General features: G+C 33.7%; 1 protein-coding gene across 2 annotated transcripts in view; it reads right to left on the reverse strand.

Moving 5' to 3' along the window:
• Nucleotides 1-217: 217 nt before the first annotated feature.
• The window catches only part of IRAK3 (interleukin 1 receptor associated kinase 3), an 88044-nt gene continuing 66960 nt past the window's right edge, over nt 218-21301 (reverse strand). The window contains exons 9-12 of one of the 2 annotated variants that reach the window (XM_031940842.1): nt 3234-3432; nt 2858-2920; nt 2606-2770; nt 218-1310 (exon numbers count right to left, since the gene is read on the reverse strand). In XM_031940842.1, coding sequence (XP_031796702.1) covers nt 831-1310; nt 2606-2770; nt 2858-2920; nt 3234-3432 — 907 coding nt within the window. In that variant the 3' untranslated portion in view covers nt 218-830. The remainder of the gene's footprint in view (nt 1311-2605; nt 2771-2857; nt 2921-3233; nt 3433-21301) is intronic. The other variant, XM_031940843.1, reaches the window with a different exon arrangement.

Consider the following 21301-nt stretch of genomic DNA (forward strand, 5'->3'; position numbering starts at 1 on the left):
TCCAAATTCAAATTCACTCTGCACTTATCTCTGTAGACATCACTGGTTCCTTTTAAAAATTGGTTTATAGTCATCACTATGTGGTACATAGTATATACATATGCTACATAAACCAAAAAAAAAGGTTATAGTTATCAATATGCAGTACTTAAATCTCATTTTTCTAATCTGATGGTGTTATATACACACATATATGTTTATATATACATGTATGTGTGTGTGTATATATATGTATAATATATATATATATATATACACACACACATATTCTATATATACCAAAAAAATGGCTTATGGTTATCACTATGCAGGACTTGCCTCATTTTTCTAATCTGATGGTGCTATATATTCACAAAAATGTTTATATCTATATATACATACATACATACACCTATATATGTAATTTATTTTAGGGAGAACTCATACAGGGTAAGTGCTCACAAGGTGGCCAAAAAAAACAATACAAGGACACTCTCAAGGTCTCTCTTAAAAACCTCAGAATTAATTGCACCGGCACAGGACCACCCAGCACGGTATGCCCTCATCAGAGAAGGTTCTGTGCTCTATGAACAAAGCAGAATTTAACTAGCTCAGAGAAAATGCAAGATGCACAAAATTAGAGAATCCGCCCCAAATGTTCATGTGGGCTACTTGTGTCTGACCTGTGGCAGAGCTTATGTTGGTCTGATGTGGATATTTTGGCAAGGCAATCAGGATGAAGTGACTTGCTTAGGTCACACAGCTAATAAGTGTCAAGTGTCAGAAGCTAGATTTAAACTCCAGATGCTCTATCCACTGGGCCACTTGGCTGTCCCCATGGTGAAATATTTCTAACAGTCATCTCCTTCCAACTTTCCACCTTTACTCATATATGACTCTGAGGATGAGCTGGGTTCCACCAGCCTACGCAAAACAGAAGAGCTTCGAGCCTCTGAGGAAAGGTCCATACTCATAAAACAAACCCTTGAGTCCTGGGATGGAAGCATATGATTTGATGAAAAGTTGTCTTCCCTGGAAGTCGCAGGTATTTCGGAAACATGGGCCTTTTCTTTTCCCAGGGCCTTTCTGTCAAAACCTAGAAAGGTGACTTCAGACTGGCTACACTCCAGTGGAGTTTTCTGGGCAAATCCAGTTTTGCCCAATTTTTTATTAGGAGGCAAGCAAAGTTCCTGATTTTCATCATTTTCCATGGGAATACTGGGTAAGCGATCAAGGAAAAGAGGGGAAGGAGACCTGAAGGACTTCAGTGATTTGGGAGGATCTTCAGCAAAATGTAAGATAGGATAAGTACTTTCAAGGGTAATCAAGACCTAATATAAAAAACAAACAAACAAACAAGAGTTTAAGAACAGATATTCCTTTTTTTAGCTAAACACAATTTTATCAGATTTAACAAAATATGCTTACTCAAAGAATTTTTGCACTAGATCTCAACCATACCCTTAATTTCACAGATAAGGAAACTGAGGCAGGAAACTCTTGTCCAATTCTTCATGACCCCATTTAGAGTTTTCTTGGCAAAGAGATGGGACTGGTTTGCCATTTTCTTCTCCAGCTCATCTTATAAATGAGGGAATTAAGACAAACTAGATTGAGTGACTTGACCAAAGTCACATAGTGTCTGAGACCAGATTTAATCTCAAGAAGGAGTCTTGTAGTCTCCAGGCTCAGTTCCTTATTTACTGTACTTCCCTGACTTACATGAGGTACTTAATAAATACTTATTAATTGACTGAGTCATGTAATGCAATGAATAATTATAGCCTTATGGCTTTAGGTAAATTATTTATACAAATTTAACTTCATTTTCATCTGTGAAATGAAGTAAATGGAATTAGGTTATTGCTAAGATTCTTTCCAGTTCTACCAATGCCCAAATACCATATTAATTTACTATGTTAATTTGGGCATCCTAACAATGGCTATTACTATGACAAAATTAAAAATTTTTGGACCTGAAAGGGGTTAATTTACCTTTATTAGATGAGCACTTTCTTTTAAAAAATTTTAATAGTAGCTTTTTATTTTCAAAATACATACAAAGATAGTTTTCAACATTCACTCTTGAAAAAACTTGTGTTCCAAATTTTTCTTTCTCTTTCCCCCCCATCCCCTCCCCTAAGCACTAAGTAATCCAATATAGGTTAAACATGGAAGGCTTTCTTTCTAAAGTAAGACCTCTCTTACTAACAAAAACTTCAAGTTGAATACATATTTTCTCCATTTGAGAGTTTTTTTTTCCCCCAGGGAGAACTAATATAGGAGAGTAGATAAAACTACCATCTTGGAGGCCCCCTGAAAGTACCTTCGCATATACCATATAAAGACATTATTGTTTACATATTGTCTCCCCTATTACAATGTCAGTTTTTTGAAGAAAAAAAAAAAACAAGCTTTTGTCCCTGGTCCGTGATCAGCACTTAATGCTCATTGACCGACTTTATCAACCATAAAACTGTTCTAATAATGTGTGCCCTTAATAACTGAATAGAAGTATTGTAAGGATATTCTAAATTTTATAATGATCTATAAATATGTTATTGTTATTTTCTATGTTCTATGTTCGATGCTCTACTGTGAATCAAAGCATCTTGAGAATACTCACTTCATCCATTGTTGGCCTTAACTTTGCCCGGGAAGATGTACATTGGTTTGCTAGAGCAAATAATTTCCAGGAGAAATTCTGAGGACATGGATTTATTTTTTTATCTAATAAGGAGATACATGACTCAACACCTCTCTTCTCCATCAATTCCACAAGGAGATCTCTCTAGGGGGAAAAGGAAAAGGTTTTTTGTAGTACTACATTTGGAATATGATCAATAGAGGTATATATACAAGCAAATGCAATTTTTACCAGTCGAACATATTTTGGACCTTCTAGAACCACTTTATAACCTGTCAGAACTTCCATTATGACCTGGAGGACAAATTTAAAAATCTAGTTAGTGCATCCATGAATTATAATCTGTCATTAATTATGACAATTAATTAGTAAAGCAATTCATACTTTATAAATAAGAGCATTATTACACCAAACACCATTGTAATGCAAAAGCAATTAGCCTAAAGTGAAAGTCCTTTTTTGTTTTTCCAAATAAGTTAGAAAATTATTAATGCTATCTCTCCCTCTTTCCTGAAAGCTAAGAAAATGAAATATGGATATTAAAGTATATTTTTAAAATGAATTAACACACCCTAAATTAAGAACTCCTATGAAGGTGGACACTCACAATTCCAAAGCTGTAGACATCAGTTTTAGTGGACAGTCTTCTCTGTCTTATATATTCTTCTGGCATGTACCATAGGTATTTATTTCTACCACTTTCCATATTTATAGTGGAACTCTGTTTTTCCAGGTGAGGCCGGAGGTGGGCCGTAACAAAATTTTTCAGTTTGGGTTGAAACTGGTTGTCCAAAAGTATGTTTGAACTGAAATTATAATGAAGGCAAAAATTAATCTAAAAACTGAGAAAAGTATATTTAATAACTCATAAGACAATAAATCACTAGCCAAATATAAGCAAAACCATGTTAATTTCAAAAGGTCCTTCTCCAGGAGAAAAGTACTCAGAGATTATAAACAAATAATTTTCAAAAGATTTGCAATCTATAAATGAGCACATGAATATATACTCCCCATCACTAATAATAAGAAAAATGCACATTAAAACAAGTTTGAAGTTTCATCTTTTTTTAATGAAAACTGGACAAAATGACCAAAGAAGGGAAGAGTTTGTATTGGAAAAGATGGGGCAAAACAGGCACACTAATGCACTTAGAGGAAGTGTGAAGTAGTTCAACCATTTTGGATAATAAATAAATGATGAAAATAAATAAATAAATGATAAAAAAGAAATAAAAGGCTTTTCCCTTTATAATAATAATATATAACATATAATAGCCATAGCTAGTACTTTTAGTTTTGTAAAGTGCTTTTCATATGTTAGCTCATTTGATCATCACAATCATCCTATGAGAAAGGTACCATTCCCAATGGAAAATGAGAGAAGAAAAGCCTAGGTTCACATGGCTAATCTAAGGCAGGATACTACTTCATTGTCAATAATCTGAATCAATTATCTCAATCCTAAATTAATCAAATATGGAAATAAAAGGTGCTCTTTGTAGTAGCAAAAATCTATCCCCCCCCAAAAAATGGGCACCCTTTCATAGAGGAATGGTTGAATTATGGTATTATTATTGTATAGTAGGAAATGATTATTATGAATGTGAATTTCTTCATCTGAGAACTCCTTATACCAATGAAATTATCGGTTTAGTACATATCCCTACAAATATGTTATGATTCTCACATATAAGGATATAAAAACTGGAAGAAGGGATAGGAAATAAGAGATATTATTATCATTATTATATTATATTATTATATTATTAATATATTATAATATAATATATCATAATATATCATAATATAATATATAATATTATATATTAATACATATAATATATTATATTATATATAATATATAATATCATTATTATATTATATTATTATCATATTATTATTGTTTTAGATGCATGTTTACATAAATGCATATGTATATATGTATACATACAAACATGTATATGTGTGGGTCTTTATGTGTATGTGTATATATATATATATCTATATCTATATGTGCATGTATATATAGATATATGTGTTTAATTATAGCCTTCTTGGAGGAGATGGGGGAAGGAAAGTGAGAAAGAGAATAAAGTAAAAACTGCTCAGTAGGAAACAAAAGAATAACCTACAAGGAAGCAAAGAAAAGATGGACCTTCATGAATATAATTTCTTCTATTATTAAGTATTCTTTTTTGAAATGGAAATTTGTTTTTATATATTTTGAATCCTCCCTGATGTTCTACTGGGCACATGACAATGTTTTGATTTTTTTATTTTCCTTTCCTATCTTTCTTTTTCCTCTTCTGTTTTTTCTTATTTTATATTTAGTTCAATAAATTATGACAATAACAACAAAAACACCCACACCAAAAAATAAATTTTTAAAAAGGCCCCTGAAGGATGGTGACATCTCAAATTGTGAGGAAGATTTGAAGTCCATTTCATTACAGGGGACCATAAACCCTTTAATGAAGGGTCATTGGCTTAGAAAAATAAATAAATAAAAACTGGAAGAGAATACTCTTTCATCTGAGACTGGGCATGTGCCAAATGCTCCACTATGATTAGGGACTTCTAGGAAATACTTTGTGTTTTTTTTTTAATTTGGTCAGTTCATGATTACAACCAAGCCTGATGGTAAAGAGAGCTGATAGTTTGTCAAAAAAAAATAAAGGGAAATGTTAAAATCAAGCAATTTTCCATGACCCTTCTCCTTCATTTCTGTTTAATCCATTACTTGAATTAATTTGTGGAGTTCCCATGTGTGCCCAGAACTTAATTATAGGACTTGACCTAACTAAGGAATTCTAGTTACTTGATATACATTTAAGGAGCCATTAGTAAGTGTCCTGGCAACAAAATACCAAGCCCATACTGGTATTTCATTCTTACAGCTATATTTCTTTGAACTGTCTTTAAACGTTAAAACATAGAAAAGGTCAATCTTAAGTCATTCACTTCTATTTTAATTATCAGTTGCTATCTTACTGGGGACTTATTGACAGCCAAATTAATGCAAGAGTGTATTCTTGGGAAATGGCATTTAGGAGAGGAAAAAATGTTGTAGAAAAGTTGAGAAGTACCAAAAACAATTCAACTAAATTTAACTAGTATTGTATTAAGCACCCACTATGTGCCAAGTACCATGCTATGAACTGAAAATAGGAAGACAAAATGAAAGCCAAATCAAACCAAAGACAAATTTTAGTTCACAATTATGTCTAAGACTATTCCTTTTCCTGATCACACTATTGGCAGAATTGCTTCTGCTGTATTTGGGAAATATTGAAATGAGAAAAAGAACTTGAATTCTATTTAAAAGATTTTTTTTTGGTAGGATTCTTTACACTAACACCATTTTCTTTTTCCAGAAACTATTTCTTGGCTTCCATTCATAAGATGTAGAGGCTAGTCTATGGTACCACCTAATAATTTAAAATGATAAATTGATTTCTGGACAAGTTCTAAAAATTCTGGATCTTGAATAGAACCCCTTACTGGACACAATAGGCAGTAAGCTGGAACTCTGAAGGTCATTAACACTGCTCCCCCTCTCCAATATTCCATCTAAATTTGTAATTAACGACTAAAATAAAATTTGTTTTATAGAGAAATCAAATTAAAATAACCATGAAGCTTCTTTACACCCATAATATTGGTAAAAAAAATCCAAAACCCCCCCCCTTTTTTTTTTTTTAAAAGGGAAGGGGTAGATAGCAGAATAATTGTTTTTAGAGTTATTAATAGAGTTATGAAATTGTTCCAACAATTCTGGGAAATAACTTGGGATTATCCAAGAGAAAAGAGGCACCTAGGTGGTTCACTGGACAGAATGCTGGGCTAGGAGTCAAAAAGATCTGACTTCAAATATGACCTTAGACACTTACCAGCTGGGTGACTCTGAACAAGTCACTTAACCTGTTTGCCTTAATCCACTATAGAAGGAAATGGCAAATCACTCAATATCCTTCCAAGAAAACCCCACAGGCAAAATGGTCCAAGGGATTACAAAGAATCGGACAAGACTAAACAACTGAACAACAATGCAAGAAAACTGACTAAACCATTCATATTCTTTGATCCAGTAATTTCACTATATGTCATAGACCCTAAAACAAATTAAAGACAGAAAGAAAGCCATCATGTATACCCAAATATTATTGAATTCATTTTTTGTGGTAGCAAACAACTAGAAACAAAGTGAGTGACCATGGATAGGAAAATGACAAGACTAATTGTGGTATATAAATATAATAATATATTATTGTATATAAATAAATTGTAATCACATATATGAGGAATTCAGAGAAATATAGAAAGACATGTTTGAACTGATAAAGAATAATGTAAGCAGTTCACAATGAATACAAATGAAAAGAACAGCAAAAAGAATACCAACTTCTAAGTAATCACAACGATTTTAAACAATAACAGCACATGTCTTTCTCCTCTTAGCATCGAGGTGGGAAATGAAGCAAACAGAATGTTGCATAAACTATCAGCTATGATTGTTCTTTTGGTTTGTTTTTGCTGAATTTCGTTTTTCTTTGTTATAAGGAAGATTTCAATGCTGGAGAAGGGAGATGTGCTGTGAGCAGAAATGATTAGTAATGTAAAACAAAAGACATCTATTAAAATTATTTTAAAAATAAGTTTACAGAAAGCTACCCAGAAATTTGAGCATGATATTTCAGTGGTGACTGTTCCCCAAATGCAGCAGACATAAACAAAATTTTATGTTCAGAGCAAACATCTGATGAAATACTACTCTGAGAAACGGAGACTGAAATTCCAAAATTGTTCCAGGGCATTGTATTTCTACTTAGAGAGATGATGTTTGGTTAAAAAAAAAAAAAGATAGGTTGGCAGCAGACTGCACTGAACAACATAAATTCTGGTTCTTGTGATTTATACAGTAATAAACAAGAGCCTTGGCATCTTAAGGAAGAAAGATGTTTCATTACAGCAATATGAGAATTGCAAAAGCTTTTTTGACCATCAATTCCACATGAATTTATTCTCTTAAAGCTTAAACAATGTTCAAAGGTATGGTGAACACAACTTTCCTCAGGCAGGGGTAAACTGGCCATGCAGTTAGCTAAAAAAGTCTATCCTATGGGAAAAATGCCCTGGAAAAATAAAGACAACTTAAATAATAAACAAATAAAAATACAGTAGAAAATGAGAGCTTTTGTAGACCCAAAGGAGACAAGTATTATATGTTTGATTCTCTACTGTTTCTTGACTCATCTACCATACTTTATATCATGACTGTGATTGGTTGGATGTCCCTATGGTCAGTGATAAATCCTCTACTCATCAGTACCTGCAGTTCCTAGGGTTCCTCCCTCGGAGTAAAGAGGATGGACACAGCTCTTCTCAGAACCTACTTTTAAGAAGGGCATCCAAGCCAATGATCTCTTTATTTCTCACCACCCACCATGATCCTACACTTAATACCTTTCCTGTCTGAATATCTTGGATCCCAACAGTGGTAATCTATGTAAATGCTTATTGCTTCTGGCTCATACTTGCTTGTCAAGTGCCCTTGATAACTGACCTGTTTGCCTACTTTGAGCTTACTTACTTGAGCTTTTGGTCACTCATTATCTGTAACATTACTTTTTAAAAAAATTTTATTTTTCCAGATACATGGACCAAATACATACAACCATGGACCCCATGGTCAGTTCAACTATCCTGTAAACCCTAGTTATTAAACTATTTAATGATTATATTATTACAACTATAAAAATAATAATAATTATTTATTATAATAAATATTATAATAGTTATAATCCTGTTATATTTAACAGGAAAAGGTAAGCTAGTCCATGATACTCTTTCACATTAGAATGGCAAGCTCAAATCATCCTGGGGTATGGAGCACAAGGGAGTGGAAAAAATTAGTAGATAGGATTCCTTTGGGTGGCCAGAGTTGGTTCATGGCATCCCTGGACCCAAATAGCTCTTTATGTGCTCAGCAAAAGCTCTCAGTATCTCAGAAAGAAAATCTATTTATTTTCTCTAAGGTCTTTCACAAGCACCTGGTGGTACAGTGGGTAGAGTAGTGGGCCAAAAGTCAGAAAAACCTCAGTTCAAATCTAGTCTCAGTATTTATGAAGTGTCTGGCCCCGTTTGCCCCACTTTTCTCAGCTATAAAATGAAAATAATAAAAATACCTCCCTTGAAGGGTCACTGTGCGGATTAAATGAGCTAGTTAGAAAAAGCACTTAGCATAGTTTGATTAATTGATTTTCTTTTCTCTGTATCATCTTATGACTTGCAGATATGACACTGATCTTATCCATCAAGGTTAATATGGACTTATATTCTTTTTTGTACAATTTTTTTTGTGTGTATTTATTTTATTTAGCCCATTTATAAAGTAAGTTTCTTTATAGAAGAGGCAGGTGGGTGGTCCCATGCACAGAATACTGGACTTATGACAAAGAGACGAGTTCAGTTCTGACCCTCAGCAAATCAGTTAACTTCTCTGTGCTTCAGTTTCCTCATCTCCAAAAGGAGGATAATAATGGTACCTACTTCTCAAGATTGTTGTGAGGATAAAATGAAATAACATATAAAATCCTTTGCAAACCTTAAATTACTACATAAATGTTAACTATTTATTAATTTTTATATTCACTTATTCATTAAATAAATGTTTAACAAGTAGCTGCAATAGACAAGGCATTTTACATATAGTAGTCATTCATATTTGTTGAATAAATATCTTCATGAAAAGATATTTCCCCAAGAGGTTTGGCAATTGTTAATGCTGTAAAGTTACCCATGTATACATCCTGTAAATAAAAGGCTATTAAATTAAAAAAAAAAAAAAAAAAAAAAAAAAAAAAAAAAAAGAAAAGATATTTCCCACAGGCCCTCCTCTCTCTAATACTGACTGGTTCAATATTTAACAATACACTCTCAAATGAGAGTAGGCTTGGAGTTAAGGGGTGCAAATGGGGAGTACCCGAGAAAACTGGAAACAGCTCTCAATAATTACTGTAGAGGATTTCAGCTTTGCTTAATGGTCCAGTTGCACTTCCCTGAGACTGATAGATACTACATCAAACTCAAAGCAAGTCATTAAGGACCATCTGGCAGATATTGGTTTGTTAGCTTCTTATCAATCATTACCAATATCTCTATCTTTCAAAAAGCTCAAAAAAATCCCAAACCAAACCAAATTCCATACACTTGCTCAGTGTATGTATCTCTTAACCGGCTTATCAGTTTCATTGTTATCCATTTTAAAACAGTTTGTTTCTCCTTTCCATTATAGTATATTCCTTTCCATAACATTCTTTCATTGTGCTTAGCAAATGATTATCAACCTCAATCACTTGGATAGAGGAAAAGGGTGATATTGAGTTTGCATTGCTTTGGTAGGAAGTGTAAAATGCTTAATTCTTTATCTATTAACCCAGTCTCCCTACTCTGAGAACATTACCAGATGTATTCTTTTACAGATGTACCTCTGCCTGAGATGTAGAACTTTTCAAGGAGGCCATCAGGATGAACCAAACTTTCCTCACTTAAATTAATCTCTCTATTTAAGAATATTATTAGAATGGACAAAAATAGTGGAAACTGAATTAAAAACTAAAACTTTTTGCTTTGATTAAAATTCAGTAACTAAGATCTCAGTCCATCAGCAAATTTATTCTATAAATGTGGAAGTAAGCTCTTAAAGGACATTAAATAATGCAGAGTTTTACTATTTTGGTGTGCATTTATATGATCTTGTATTTTACAAATGTCTTCATTTTCCAAATGATATTTTAAGTGTTTTTTGCCAGAAATATAGAATAGACTCTTTCATGATTCTTTTCATAAAATCCTTTTCCTTCTTAAATTTTATCATCTGGAATGAATATTATTTTCATGATTAAGCTCTCAAGTGTTATGTTTTTGGTTTGTTTTGCTGAAAAAAAAAAAGAAATATCACTGACATTTCAGAAATGTTGGTTTCTCTTCTTCTTCCTGTGTCTTAACTGAGAGCATCTCCTCCCACCTACTCCAAGATTTAATATTTGGTTCCTCTGCTCATTTTTCTGTATCCTCTCTCTGAGATTTCATCTATTCTCAGACTCCATTTTCTAGATCCAAGATGATGAGAGCAAAATTTATTTCTTGAGGTCTTTCCTCTTGTTTGTGATCCAATCCTGTCATTTTAACTTCCTACTGGACAATTACATTTGCTTAAATCAACACGTTCAAAGCAGAACTTATTAGGTTTTCCTGTTCTCAATTTTCTATTTCTAGCAATGGCAACAATTTCCTCCATTTCTTTTCTTTTCTTTTTTTTAATACTGTTACTACTCAGTACCTCACATCTGAATTACTATGAAAACATCCTGACCAAACACTCAACAGACTTGTCTCTTCCTAATTCCAGTAGAGCTAGAAACTTCTAACATAGAGCTATTTGGTCATTATTCTCTGTTTCAACCCCATCCTATATTTTATATGAAATCTAAACTCTTAAATGATAAATTTGAATCCTGTTTTCAAGATCCCAAATATTCTGATCCCACCCTGTTATTCAACCTAATGCCTAGTATTCTTTAATATACTTCAGTACACTCAGCTCTAATTAATCTGGATCATCTCTCCACAATTCCCAAAATAATCATGTTATCTCCCTCATTTGGAATGCATCTCTTTTCCAGGCATATAAATCCCCTACTAATCAAGGCCTTTCTCAATGTATATCTCTTCTATAAAACCTTTCTTTCCTATTCCAGTTCCATTGAGATCCCCTTAACTAAAATCCTACAGTACAAATCTGTACCAGACAATTTAGCACCTAATCACATACTGTTTTATAATTACTTATTACCATTTGATGTGTATCAGTTTTGTCTCTTCAACTAAACTGTTAGTTCCTTATGAGCAAAAATAATATATTTTAAAATATATTAATAATAAACAATTAAATAATATACTTATTTTATATATATTTATAATAAATTAAATAATATAGTTTAAAAGCCTGCTATAGTATTTGATGCAGTGTTAAGCCCATAAGAAGTTTGTAAAAAAAAAGTTTTCTTTTCCATTTTAAGAACTCTGATCAATGCCATGACTAGTAATAATTCCAGAACGCTGATGATGCATGTCACTCCCCTCTCAGAGAGGGTATAGACTCAGGATAGAAAATGTGATACAGATTTTAAGGATGGCCAATGCAAGATTTATTTTGTTTGACTATGTATAATTGTTGCAAAAGCTTTGTTTTTCTTTCTTGTCCTCCAAATGCAGAGAGAGATGTGGGCTAGAGTGAAAATAAATGTTTATTTGTGGGGAAAAATAGGAAAAAAAGACTTCTCCATTGATTCACAAGATGACCTAAGTTTAGAGTAAGAAAGAATTTTAGAGATCACTTCTTTCCTTTCATATATAAGGAAAACATTCCAGACCTACTTTTCATCCAATATTCTTAGTACTATTCTTGCTTGTGTAGTGGAACTTTCTCTTCTTTATAGCTACTCTGGAAGACAAACAATTATAAGGGTGGAACTAGTGTAAGCTTCCTTTCATTTTCTTTTAATCAGCCAGAATGAAACTTTGCTTTAGATGGAGTATTCTCCCATTAGAATTTGAGGTTGGGGGGAAAAGGGCAGGGAAGGAATAAGTATTTGTATTGTGAGCAAAGAGAAAAAAAAAATCCATTAGAGAGATCAGTAAGTTTGGACAGAGCTAGTCTTATCTATAAACAGGATAGCAAATAGACTATGTGATAGGATTCTGCTGGGAAGGGTCTTGCCACCACAACACCATCCTGACACATATCAGAATTCTACCATTAGTGATTCATTCCTTTAAATTAAGCATCAACATCCCACCAGACTCTTTTAAAATGCAGATTTTAAAAGGAATTAGGCTGAAAGGAAAACACAAGTTTCTAATATCTTAATGAGAACCCAAATACCAAAGAGAGCCTTAGGGCAATTTCAGGATCTGGAGTCAGTCCATCAATGAAAATGTATTAAGTTCCTACTAAGAGCCAGGCACTGATAGTACTAAGTACTGGAGATATAAAGAAAGGAAAAAATAGTTCTTGCCAACAAAGGAGCTGACAAACTATTTACAAAAAAAGCTATATCAAACAAATTGGAAATTTATTGAAAAATTAAATCAACAAAATAACAGCAACAAAAGAAGAACAATATTTAATAACTTTTTACTTAATGGAAAAACTTGGCAAGAGTGTACATCACCACAGGTAGCTCTCTAAGGAGCAAAACCTACTGAAAAACCTATGTGCCCTGTACATAGGAACATTCTCAAGTCAATAACATCATCATCCTCATAGACACAAAAAATAGGCAATCAGATCTGACTAATGCCACTTTATACTAATTTGTATAGATTCCCCAATATTTGGGAATAATTAATTATGAGATTTCCCAATAATTAGGCTTTATTGCTAAAATCAGGTCTCCATGACTAAATAAATGGCTACACAAGTAGCTCTACATCATTGTCAGGGAGACTAATCAGTCCTACAGCCAAGGCCTGGGAAGAATAACTCATGTTTGTAACTTCTACTCATTTGGTTCTAGTTATGATTTTTGGAATTTATCATGTGATTCTAAGATACCTGTTTATTGAATTGTATCGATTTACTTATCATTGATAATTCAGATTTATTCATATAACATGCGTAGTAGTGATGTGTTGAGAATGCTTGCTCAGCCACTTCTATTGGGCCAATTATTGAGCCACTTATTATTGACTCAGTGACAAGACATGAATTGTATTAAAGAATCTAATTCTCTCTGTATTTTTCTTTTCTTTTTTTTAGCACAGAATCTTCTGATAAAGACTGCAGTCTGGCAAAATACCTTAGTGCTAGATCTTCCTATATATTATCTGGGATTGTTCTATCTCAATTGCTTTCTTCCAAATGCATTTCCAATAAGTATGCCCAGATTAGCAAATGTCTATGATTAATGCTGTTTATAAAGATAAAGTAAATGTTTATAAGGAAAATAGGGCAATAGAAATAATGATTTTAGTGTTCCATAAGGGAGTCCAGTACCACCTTGGGGTGTACAGTGATGGGCACAAAGCACAAAATTTGACACCACAGCATTGGTTCTGACTTGCCTTTTGCCCATTTGGCCAAAACCATCTCACTTGAGCTCTGGTTCCTTTTTTTATGGCAGCTATGCTTCCATCTTCCCATTACTTCTCATGGCCTGTCCTCTTCCAACCTTTTGCATTTTCTACTTTTCTCATTAGGAACAGGTTCTCTTTTGAATCTGACAGTATGGTTTAAGGTGAGTCTGGGATGTGGACTAACCTGCTTTCTTTTTACTATATCTTAACATGGGGTATAACAAATGACTGTGCTGTTGTTGAATATCATTTTAGAGCTGATGGGGACCCAAAAGTTCACCTCATCCTCCTTCCTCTTCCCTAATTTTAAAGGTGAGAAACCTGAGAGCTAGATTTAAAAGATTTTTGCAGTATCACCCAATTAGTAATAGATTCAGGACTAGAACCAATTAAATAATGTCAAGTATAAAAAGAGGGTTCTAATTTTTCTGTTTTATATTACAGTTTCTTAGATATGTCAATAAATTTTAAAATCCCTGGTCTGAAAGATTCCCAATTTGGTTTTCTAATAATAGACATAAGGTTTGAGCTAACTTTCATTATTTGACCAGGTTATTGGCTAAGTAAATTTAAAATAGTGGTAAAACCAAATTTGTAGGAAAATCTTAGCAGAGAAGTAAATTTCTGCAAGTGATCTGAGCCAGAGCGGGGACGGCTTTGGATGGTATCCCAAGAATCAGACAGCTTTATGAGATGAGACTTTTGACCCTTTTGTAGATAATTTTGTTTTGCGGTTTACTTTTTCTCTTTGTATCTTTTAATTCTAAGGCTTACTTATCAAAAGATATCTCCCTTTTGATTTTCTCAAAGCTCTGTCCATCTCTCGCTTTGTCTCTCCCTCACATTGTCTTCTCATAAGTTTGAAAACCTTGATGGGTTTGACATCACTTAGTGATTCATTGAGGAAGCCACATTTCTCAATAAAATGAAATAGAGTGAAAAAATGGTTATTAATGAATGAAATGATTATTGATAACCAATAACTTGGGAAGATTCAGAGCTTCCTCTTTCTTCCAAATCATGATTTTAAACGTTTTAGAGACATTGATGATAATGAGATTGGATTAACTTTCTTGGTAGATGTTACTGTGTTCTGCTCAGGCTTGAGTGGAGCACACACTTTTTGAATAGATAGCCCCAAAATGAACCTAGTAGAGTTATCTCTCCTTTCAAGGGTGATATAAGGTCACTCTCAGCTCATCTTTCCTTTCTTTGTCCAATCAAAGTTGGCTGTTATCCCTCAGGAACACTTACTCTTTGAAGGGTATATAAGTGATGAGCCTACTACCCCGATTGTCTTTGGTCTAAGAGAGATGGCCAAATGACTATCCTTTTATTAACAACATACTGATTTTATTAATAAAATGATTAAATTACCCAGATGTCTCTCAAAGATTTTTAATCTGTCATACAATGTTCCCAAATCCCAAACCAGTTCTCTCTTTGCTATCCTAGGTTAACTCTTTCCCTGGTGCCCTACCTGTATGGACCTAACCAAAGGATCTTCATTCCAATTTTGAAACTTTTATGGTAAACATAATATAAACTTTACTAAATAACATTTTTTTGCAAAATAACTTTAATTATAAATTAGCCAATTAAAAAAGTTATTATGTATCAAAGTAGAGGATATATAGCAAATGATAAAATTTGAGGGCTTCATTCACTAATGTGGGATACTTCCTGCCTTTCCTTTTCTCCAAAGTGGCCACATGTTTTTCAATATGATGGAAAATGTTTTCTACTGAATGATGTCCTAAAGGTTTCCGTGATCCAGCTTAATCTATGGATTTAGCTGAATAATTTATTTTTAATAATAATTAATTTTAAAAATTAAAAAAGTTAAACTTATTTTAAAAATTTTAAATTAATTTATTTAAAATAATAATTTATTTTAAAAATTTTAAATAAACAATTTTTAAAATTACTATTATCAGTAATACTGGAAGATACATCAGAAGCCATTTAGAACAATTCTTTCACTTTATGGGAAATTGAGGCAGGAACTGGTTAAATGACTTGCCCTTGTAGTAAACAATGAAGGGAAAATTTGAATTCAGATACTCTGACTTTAAAGTCAGGATTATTTCCATTGCTTCCTTCATATTGTTTACTCACCCAACAAAAATAACATTGCTTTATGCAAGACCTGACTCTCTAGCTCACCTCTTAGCATATGATTAGAGCTGTTGTCTCTCGTTTAAAAAGGATTATTATGATTGTCATCTGTCCCCAAAGAGCAGGTAGGCAACACCATAATGCCTAGAGCTCCAGATCTGGATTCATTTTCCTGAATTCAAATTAAACCTCAGACACTGACTAGCTGTGTGACTCTGGGCAAGTCACTTAAAACCTGTTTGTCTCAGGTTCTCCATGTGTAAAATGAACTGGAGAAAGAAATGGAAAACCACTCTAGCTATCTGTCCAAAAAAAACTAAAAATGGGGTCACAAAGAGTCATACATGACTGAAACAACAACAATCTGCCCCCAAACCGGTTTTGTTCGACCCAGTCATTCTACTTGATAGAAATGATAATAACTGGCAATGTAAATATTTCCTAAGGTGTTAGGTTGCCCATGGAGATGCCTAAGAGAGAGGGAGAGGCTCAGGGGACAATAATTATCTAAAATAGATTCAGAAAGCTAAATCAGATTACCCAATTCCAGGTCAGCTGAGATTGCTGACAATTTAAAGCCATCACCATCTAAGGATGTTTAGTAGTCTGACAAGATAAGATGGTTTCACTCCAGTATCCAGTGAACAGGTGTTAACATTGCCAAACCCACTGTCCCAGCTGACATTAATTAGCACGCTTGCTGGCAAGCTCAGCAGAAAAGCCAAAAGTTGAATGGGCTTTGGAAGGGGAATTGTCTTTTACTCTTTAGAAAAGGAAAGGCAGTAAGTATCTATCCTACATTGGTGAAAGAAGCCCTCAAATTTTATTATTTGCTATACATCCTCAATTTATAATTAAATTTCTTTTTTAAAAAAAAAGTTTGTTATTTAATAAAGTTTAAGTTAGTTTGAGTCTTCTGGAACAAGGCTACCTCACACTTATAAAGAGCAGATAGGGAAATGTCATTCTATACTATGATTCTGTTCTAAATAAATTTAGTTTCATTCCTAAGGATCCTTTTGATTATAGGTGACAAACTTATTTTTATTTTTTTTCTTCCTTTAAATTTTTTTTTCTTCTTTTATTTTTATATCTTCACTCCTGAGAAAAAGAAATTGCTATCTGCTATAATGACACATGCTTGTATTCTATACCACTAGCAAGGATAAGGCTAGTGGATGCCTTGAGCTTGGAAATTGTGAGCTGCCACAAGGTTATAGGTTAACTGACATTAAGTCCAGCAGCACTAATAATGAGCCATCAGGGGTGGAGGGAAGGACTAATGGGTTGCCTAAGGAGGGGCAAACTGATTCAGGTCAGAAATGGAGCAGCTCAAAGTCTCTGTGTCAGTGAGTTGTGGGGGTAGACCTGGGGAGTAACCCTTGTACTTCTAGTGTGGGTGAAACAGAGAGATAGAAAAAAGGAGGAAGGGGAAATAGGGGGAAAGGGAAGAAGGAAAGGGAAGAGAAGAAACAGAAAAGGGAAGGAAGGAGAAAAAGGAGGAAGGAGAGGAAAAGGAGAGTGAAGGAAAAGAGGAGGAGGAAAGAGGAATGGAAGAAAGGGAGGATTTTGCAGGAAGGGGAAGGACGAACAGAAGAAAGGGGGAAGGAGGAGAGGGGATGGGAAGAGGGGGAAGGAGAAAAGGAAAACGGGGAAGAGAGAGAAGGGAGAGGGAAAGAGAAGAGGAAGAAGAACAGAGATGAAAGAGGAGGAAGGGGAAAGAGAAGAACTAGAGAACAATTAATGGCAATTACTTCCTTCCACAAAAATTCAAATGTTCCATATCAATAGTTACATTTCTAACCCAAGGTTCATCTTTTTAATGAAGCATTTCTGTGAAGGATCTGGTAGATATACCATCCCCATGCCTTCTGACCAGAGGGCAAAGCTATGGGCTCCAGGTCTTCTATTTAAAGAGGGGACCCAGCATGGTCGTCTCTCTACTTCCCACCATTTATGCTGCTTTTGGATTTCTTGATACCTTCACCTACCTTCAGCTTTTCAGCTTTCTTTTGTATATTATCTTCCCATGTTTGATTATAAACTAATTGAGGACAAAGACAATATAAACTAATTGAGGACAAAGCCTGGCATTTGAGAGGTGATTAATAAAGATATATTCACTATTGATGATCACCTTTCCTCTAGGCACCTTCCTTTAGAAATAGAAATACTGTATGCTCTTACAGCATAAATGAGGTTAGCTAGGTTCATAATTCGGATAACTTGACTAGACAGAATTTGACCTGACAGCCTTCCTCATTCTTCATTCAATATTGATATATATTGGGGAGTGAGAAGTATCTTGGAATGGTACTTACTATATATACAATGAATACATAAAAGAGAGATATGTAAGAGAAGCGACATTATGCCCAAGGCTCACAAGCTCTGCTCGCACATTAAAATGAATATTTAAGATCATAGGATTTTTGAGCTGAAAATGATCATAGGATCATGATTTAAAGTAGAGATTCTCAAACTGGGGTCTGCAAACCTTTTTTTTTTTTTTTAGAAATTTTTTTTTTATAATTCAATTTCAACATGATTGGTAATTTCATGGATTTTATTTTATGCATTTAAAATCATTATTCTGAGAGAATTTATATCCATAGATTTCACCCTATATGTTAAGCTTCATCATGACACAAAACAAGTTTTAAAAAAACTCCTAGTTTAAGGAGAATCCTTTCCAGGGAACAAGAATATCATATTCTATGACAGCTACATCCTCCAGAAGACTGTGTGAATCCATCAGGTGATAGCATTATCTATCTTGCTCTATATGTCTGTATGAAAATGCCAATGGAGGCCTCACTAAGTAAGAAACAAATATGGGTGAGCATGAAAAGAAAGAGAGAAGAGAAGAAAATAGGATGTATTTGCAAATCTTGCTAAGGCTCTTCAGGAGAAGCAGCAGCAAGAGGTTTTCTTCCCTCCAGTTCCTCAGAGCAATCAAATTTTTCCTGAAGCTTGGGGAATCAGCTAAGAGTCTTGTGTCTCCCTGTTCCAATTTATCCAGTAAAAGTATAGAATTCCAGAGATGGAAGGGAACTTGGAGGTCACCTCATCCAATCCATCCATGACCAAGGATCCTTTCTGCAACATCATCTCCTAGGGATCATTTAGTCTTTACTTGAAGATCTCAAATGAGGGGAAATTCACTGTCTCCCTCATGAGGGCATTCCACTTTCAGTGATGATTTTCCTGATATCTAACTCAGGTCTATCTTTGTGCAATGTTCACCATTATTCATACACAATATTTAATTCACATATAACAGATATATAGATAAAAAGATAATTAAATAGATATCTATATCTCATATATTATATTTATGTATGTTTAAGTGTGATATTTCACATAATATATATATCTGTGTGTGTTTACATATATACATATAACATAATATAGTATTTTGTTTCTGTTTAATTGATCAGTTATGTCCAACTCTTTGTGACCCTATGGATCATAGCCCACAAACACTATCCATGGTGTTGTCTTAGCAGGGGATACAAGAAAGCTTTGCCATTTCTTCTAGTACATTAAGGTAGAGATTAAGTAACTTGCCCAACAAGATCATACAACTATCAAGTGTTTGAGACTAGACTTGAGTTCAGGTATTCCTGATTCCAGGTTCAGTACTGTAGCCAGAATCACCTAGCTGCATCCATATGTATAGTGAGTGCATTTGCATATGCGTATTGTGTATTGGTATAGCAAGGGAATGAAAAGTCTATAAGCTGAGGTGCATGATTTTTTGTTCTCAGATGACTGTGCAGATTTAGAGAATCCACCCCAATGTGCACATGGATAATTTGTGTCTGATCTGTGGTAGAATATTCTAAGATGAGATTGATCTGATCAGCTACGGTTGGACACACTTGAGTCTAATGTAGTGTGCCATTTTGATCCTCTTTGAAAGAAGAACAATCTCTGTGTGTATATAGTATATTGTATGATATTCACACATATGTATATAGATAGTACATAATATATAGTATATATAAATATGTGTGTATATATATGTACATATTTTATATACATAATATAAAAACACACAAATACACAGACAATATAGAAACATGTATATGTGTATATATATATTCCTCAAATACTATTTTCAGTGATATCAGTGCCTTCCCATTCCCCCCAAATAGTTTGAGTGATTTTCAGTTGCCTATAATATAGAATTTGAATTATTCAGCTTAACATTCCATCTCTCCATTATTCACTCCAATCTCATCTCTTTTTATGCTGATTCCTCCTCTCAAGCCAATCAAATCTTGCTTTTTTTTACCCGCATTTTGTCAAGTTCTTTTTTCCATTTCCTGTTACTTAATACAATGATGTTGCCTTGCTTTTCAAATCATCCATTTTGTGACATTATCTCTTAAAAGCTCGCTCAAAATTTAACTCCTCCAGGAAGACTTCCCAGATTAATTTCCATCTGTGGTTCTGATGACTCTTTTGTAACATAATTACATTTTTTATAGAATTTTAAAGCCTGGAAGGTACTTCACATGTTTTTAAAAATCACATTTGCTGTTCACAAGAGCCTTACAAAGTAGCTGTTATTCTCATTTTATAGGGAAACAAATGAGATGAGAAGAGTGAAGTAATTTCCCCAGGATTATATAATTAATAAGTGTATGAGGTAGGATTCAAACTCATGTTTTTTGGACTCTTAACTTTAACTTTTTATCTGTTATACTATCTGTCTTCATTCTGTATTCCCCTCAATACATTTTAATCAATATACTAGTACTATGATGTACTGCATAGCTATTTCTCCCCTTGGCCTATACAAGTTAAAGATGGTATCTTTTCTTTTTTTGGTATTTCTTCACGTTATTCGGTTATGTTTGACGCTTTATGAAACCTCTTTGAAATTTTTGGTAAGTATACTAGAATGATTTGTCATTTCCTTCTCACTTGACAACTGAGAGACAACTGAGGCAAACAGGGTTAAGTGACTTGCCCAGGATCACAGTTAATAAGTATCTGAGGCTGAATTTGAATTCAGACCTTCCTGATTCTATTGTGCTCTATCCACTGTACCAACTAGTTGTCCCTTGGTCCTAGTGTAATGCTATTTACACAATATGAATTCATTAATTCCTGTTAATGATAAGAATAAATTTTCTCACAATAGGCTTTGTGTTTCACATTGCCTCCTACATGACTTTTAAACCAGTTCAAGATTGTATGAATAATTTAAGAACCTGAATCAAACGCAAATATGTAGGAATTAAAGCTACCCCCTGCTCTCCTTTGCCATCTTTTTAGAGGGAAATAAAACCTGATTTTTATGTGATATCATATTAACACAAATTCTTTCTTAAAAAGAAAAGTGACCAATAAAGATCTGATAGATGCTTATGAGATTTTTTTTGTTCATTTTTAATCCAATTT

This window comes from Sarcophilus harrisii, chromosome 5 (genome assembly GCF_902635505.1).
Source record: "Sarcophilus harrisii chromosome 5, mSarHar1.11, whole genome shotgun sequence".
NCBI lineage: Eukaryota > Metazoa > Chordata > Mammalia > Dasyuromorphia > Dasyuridae > Sarcophilus > Sarcophilus harrisii.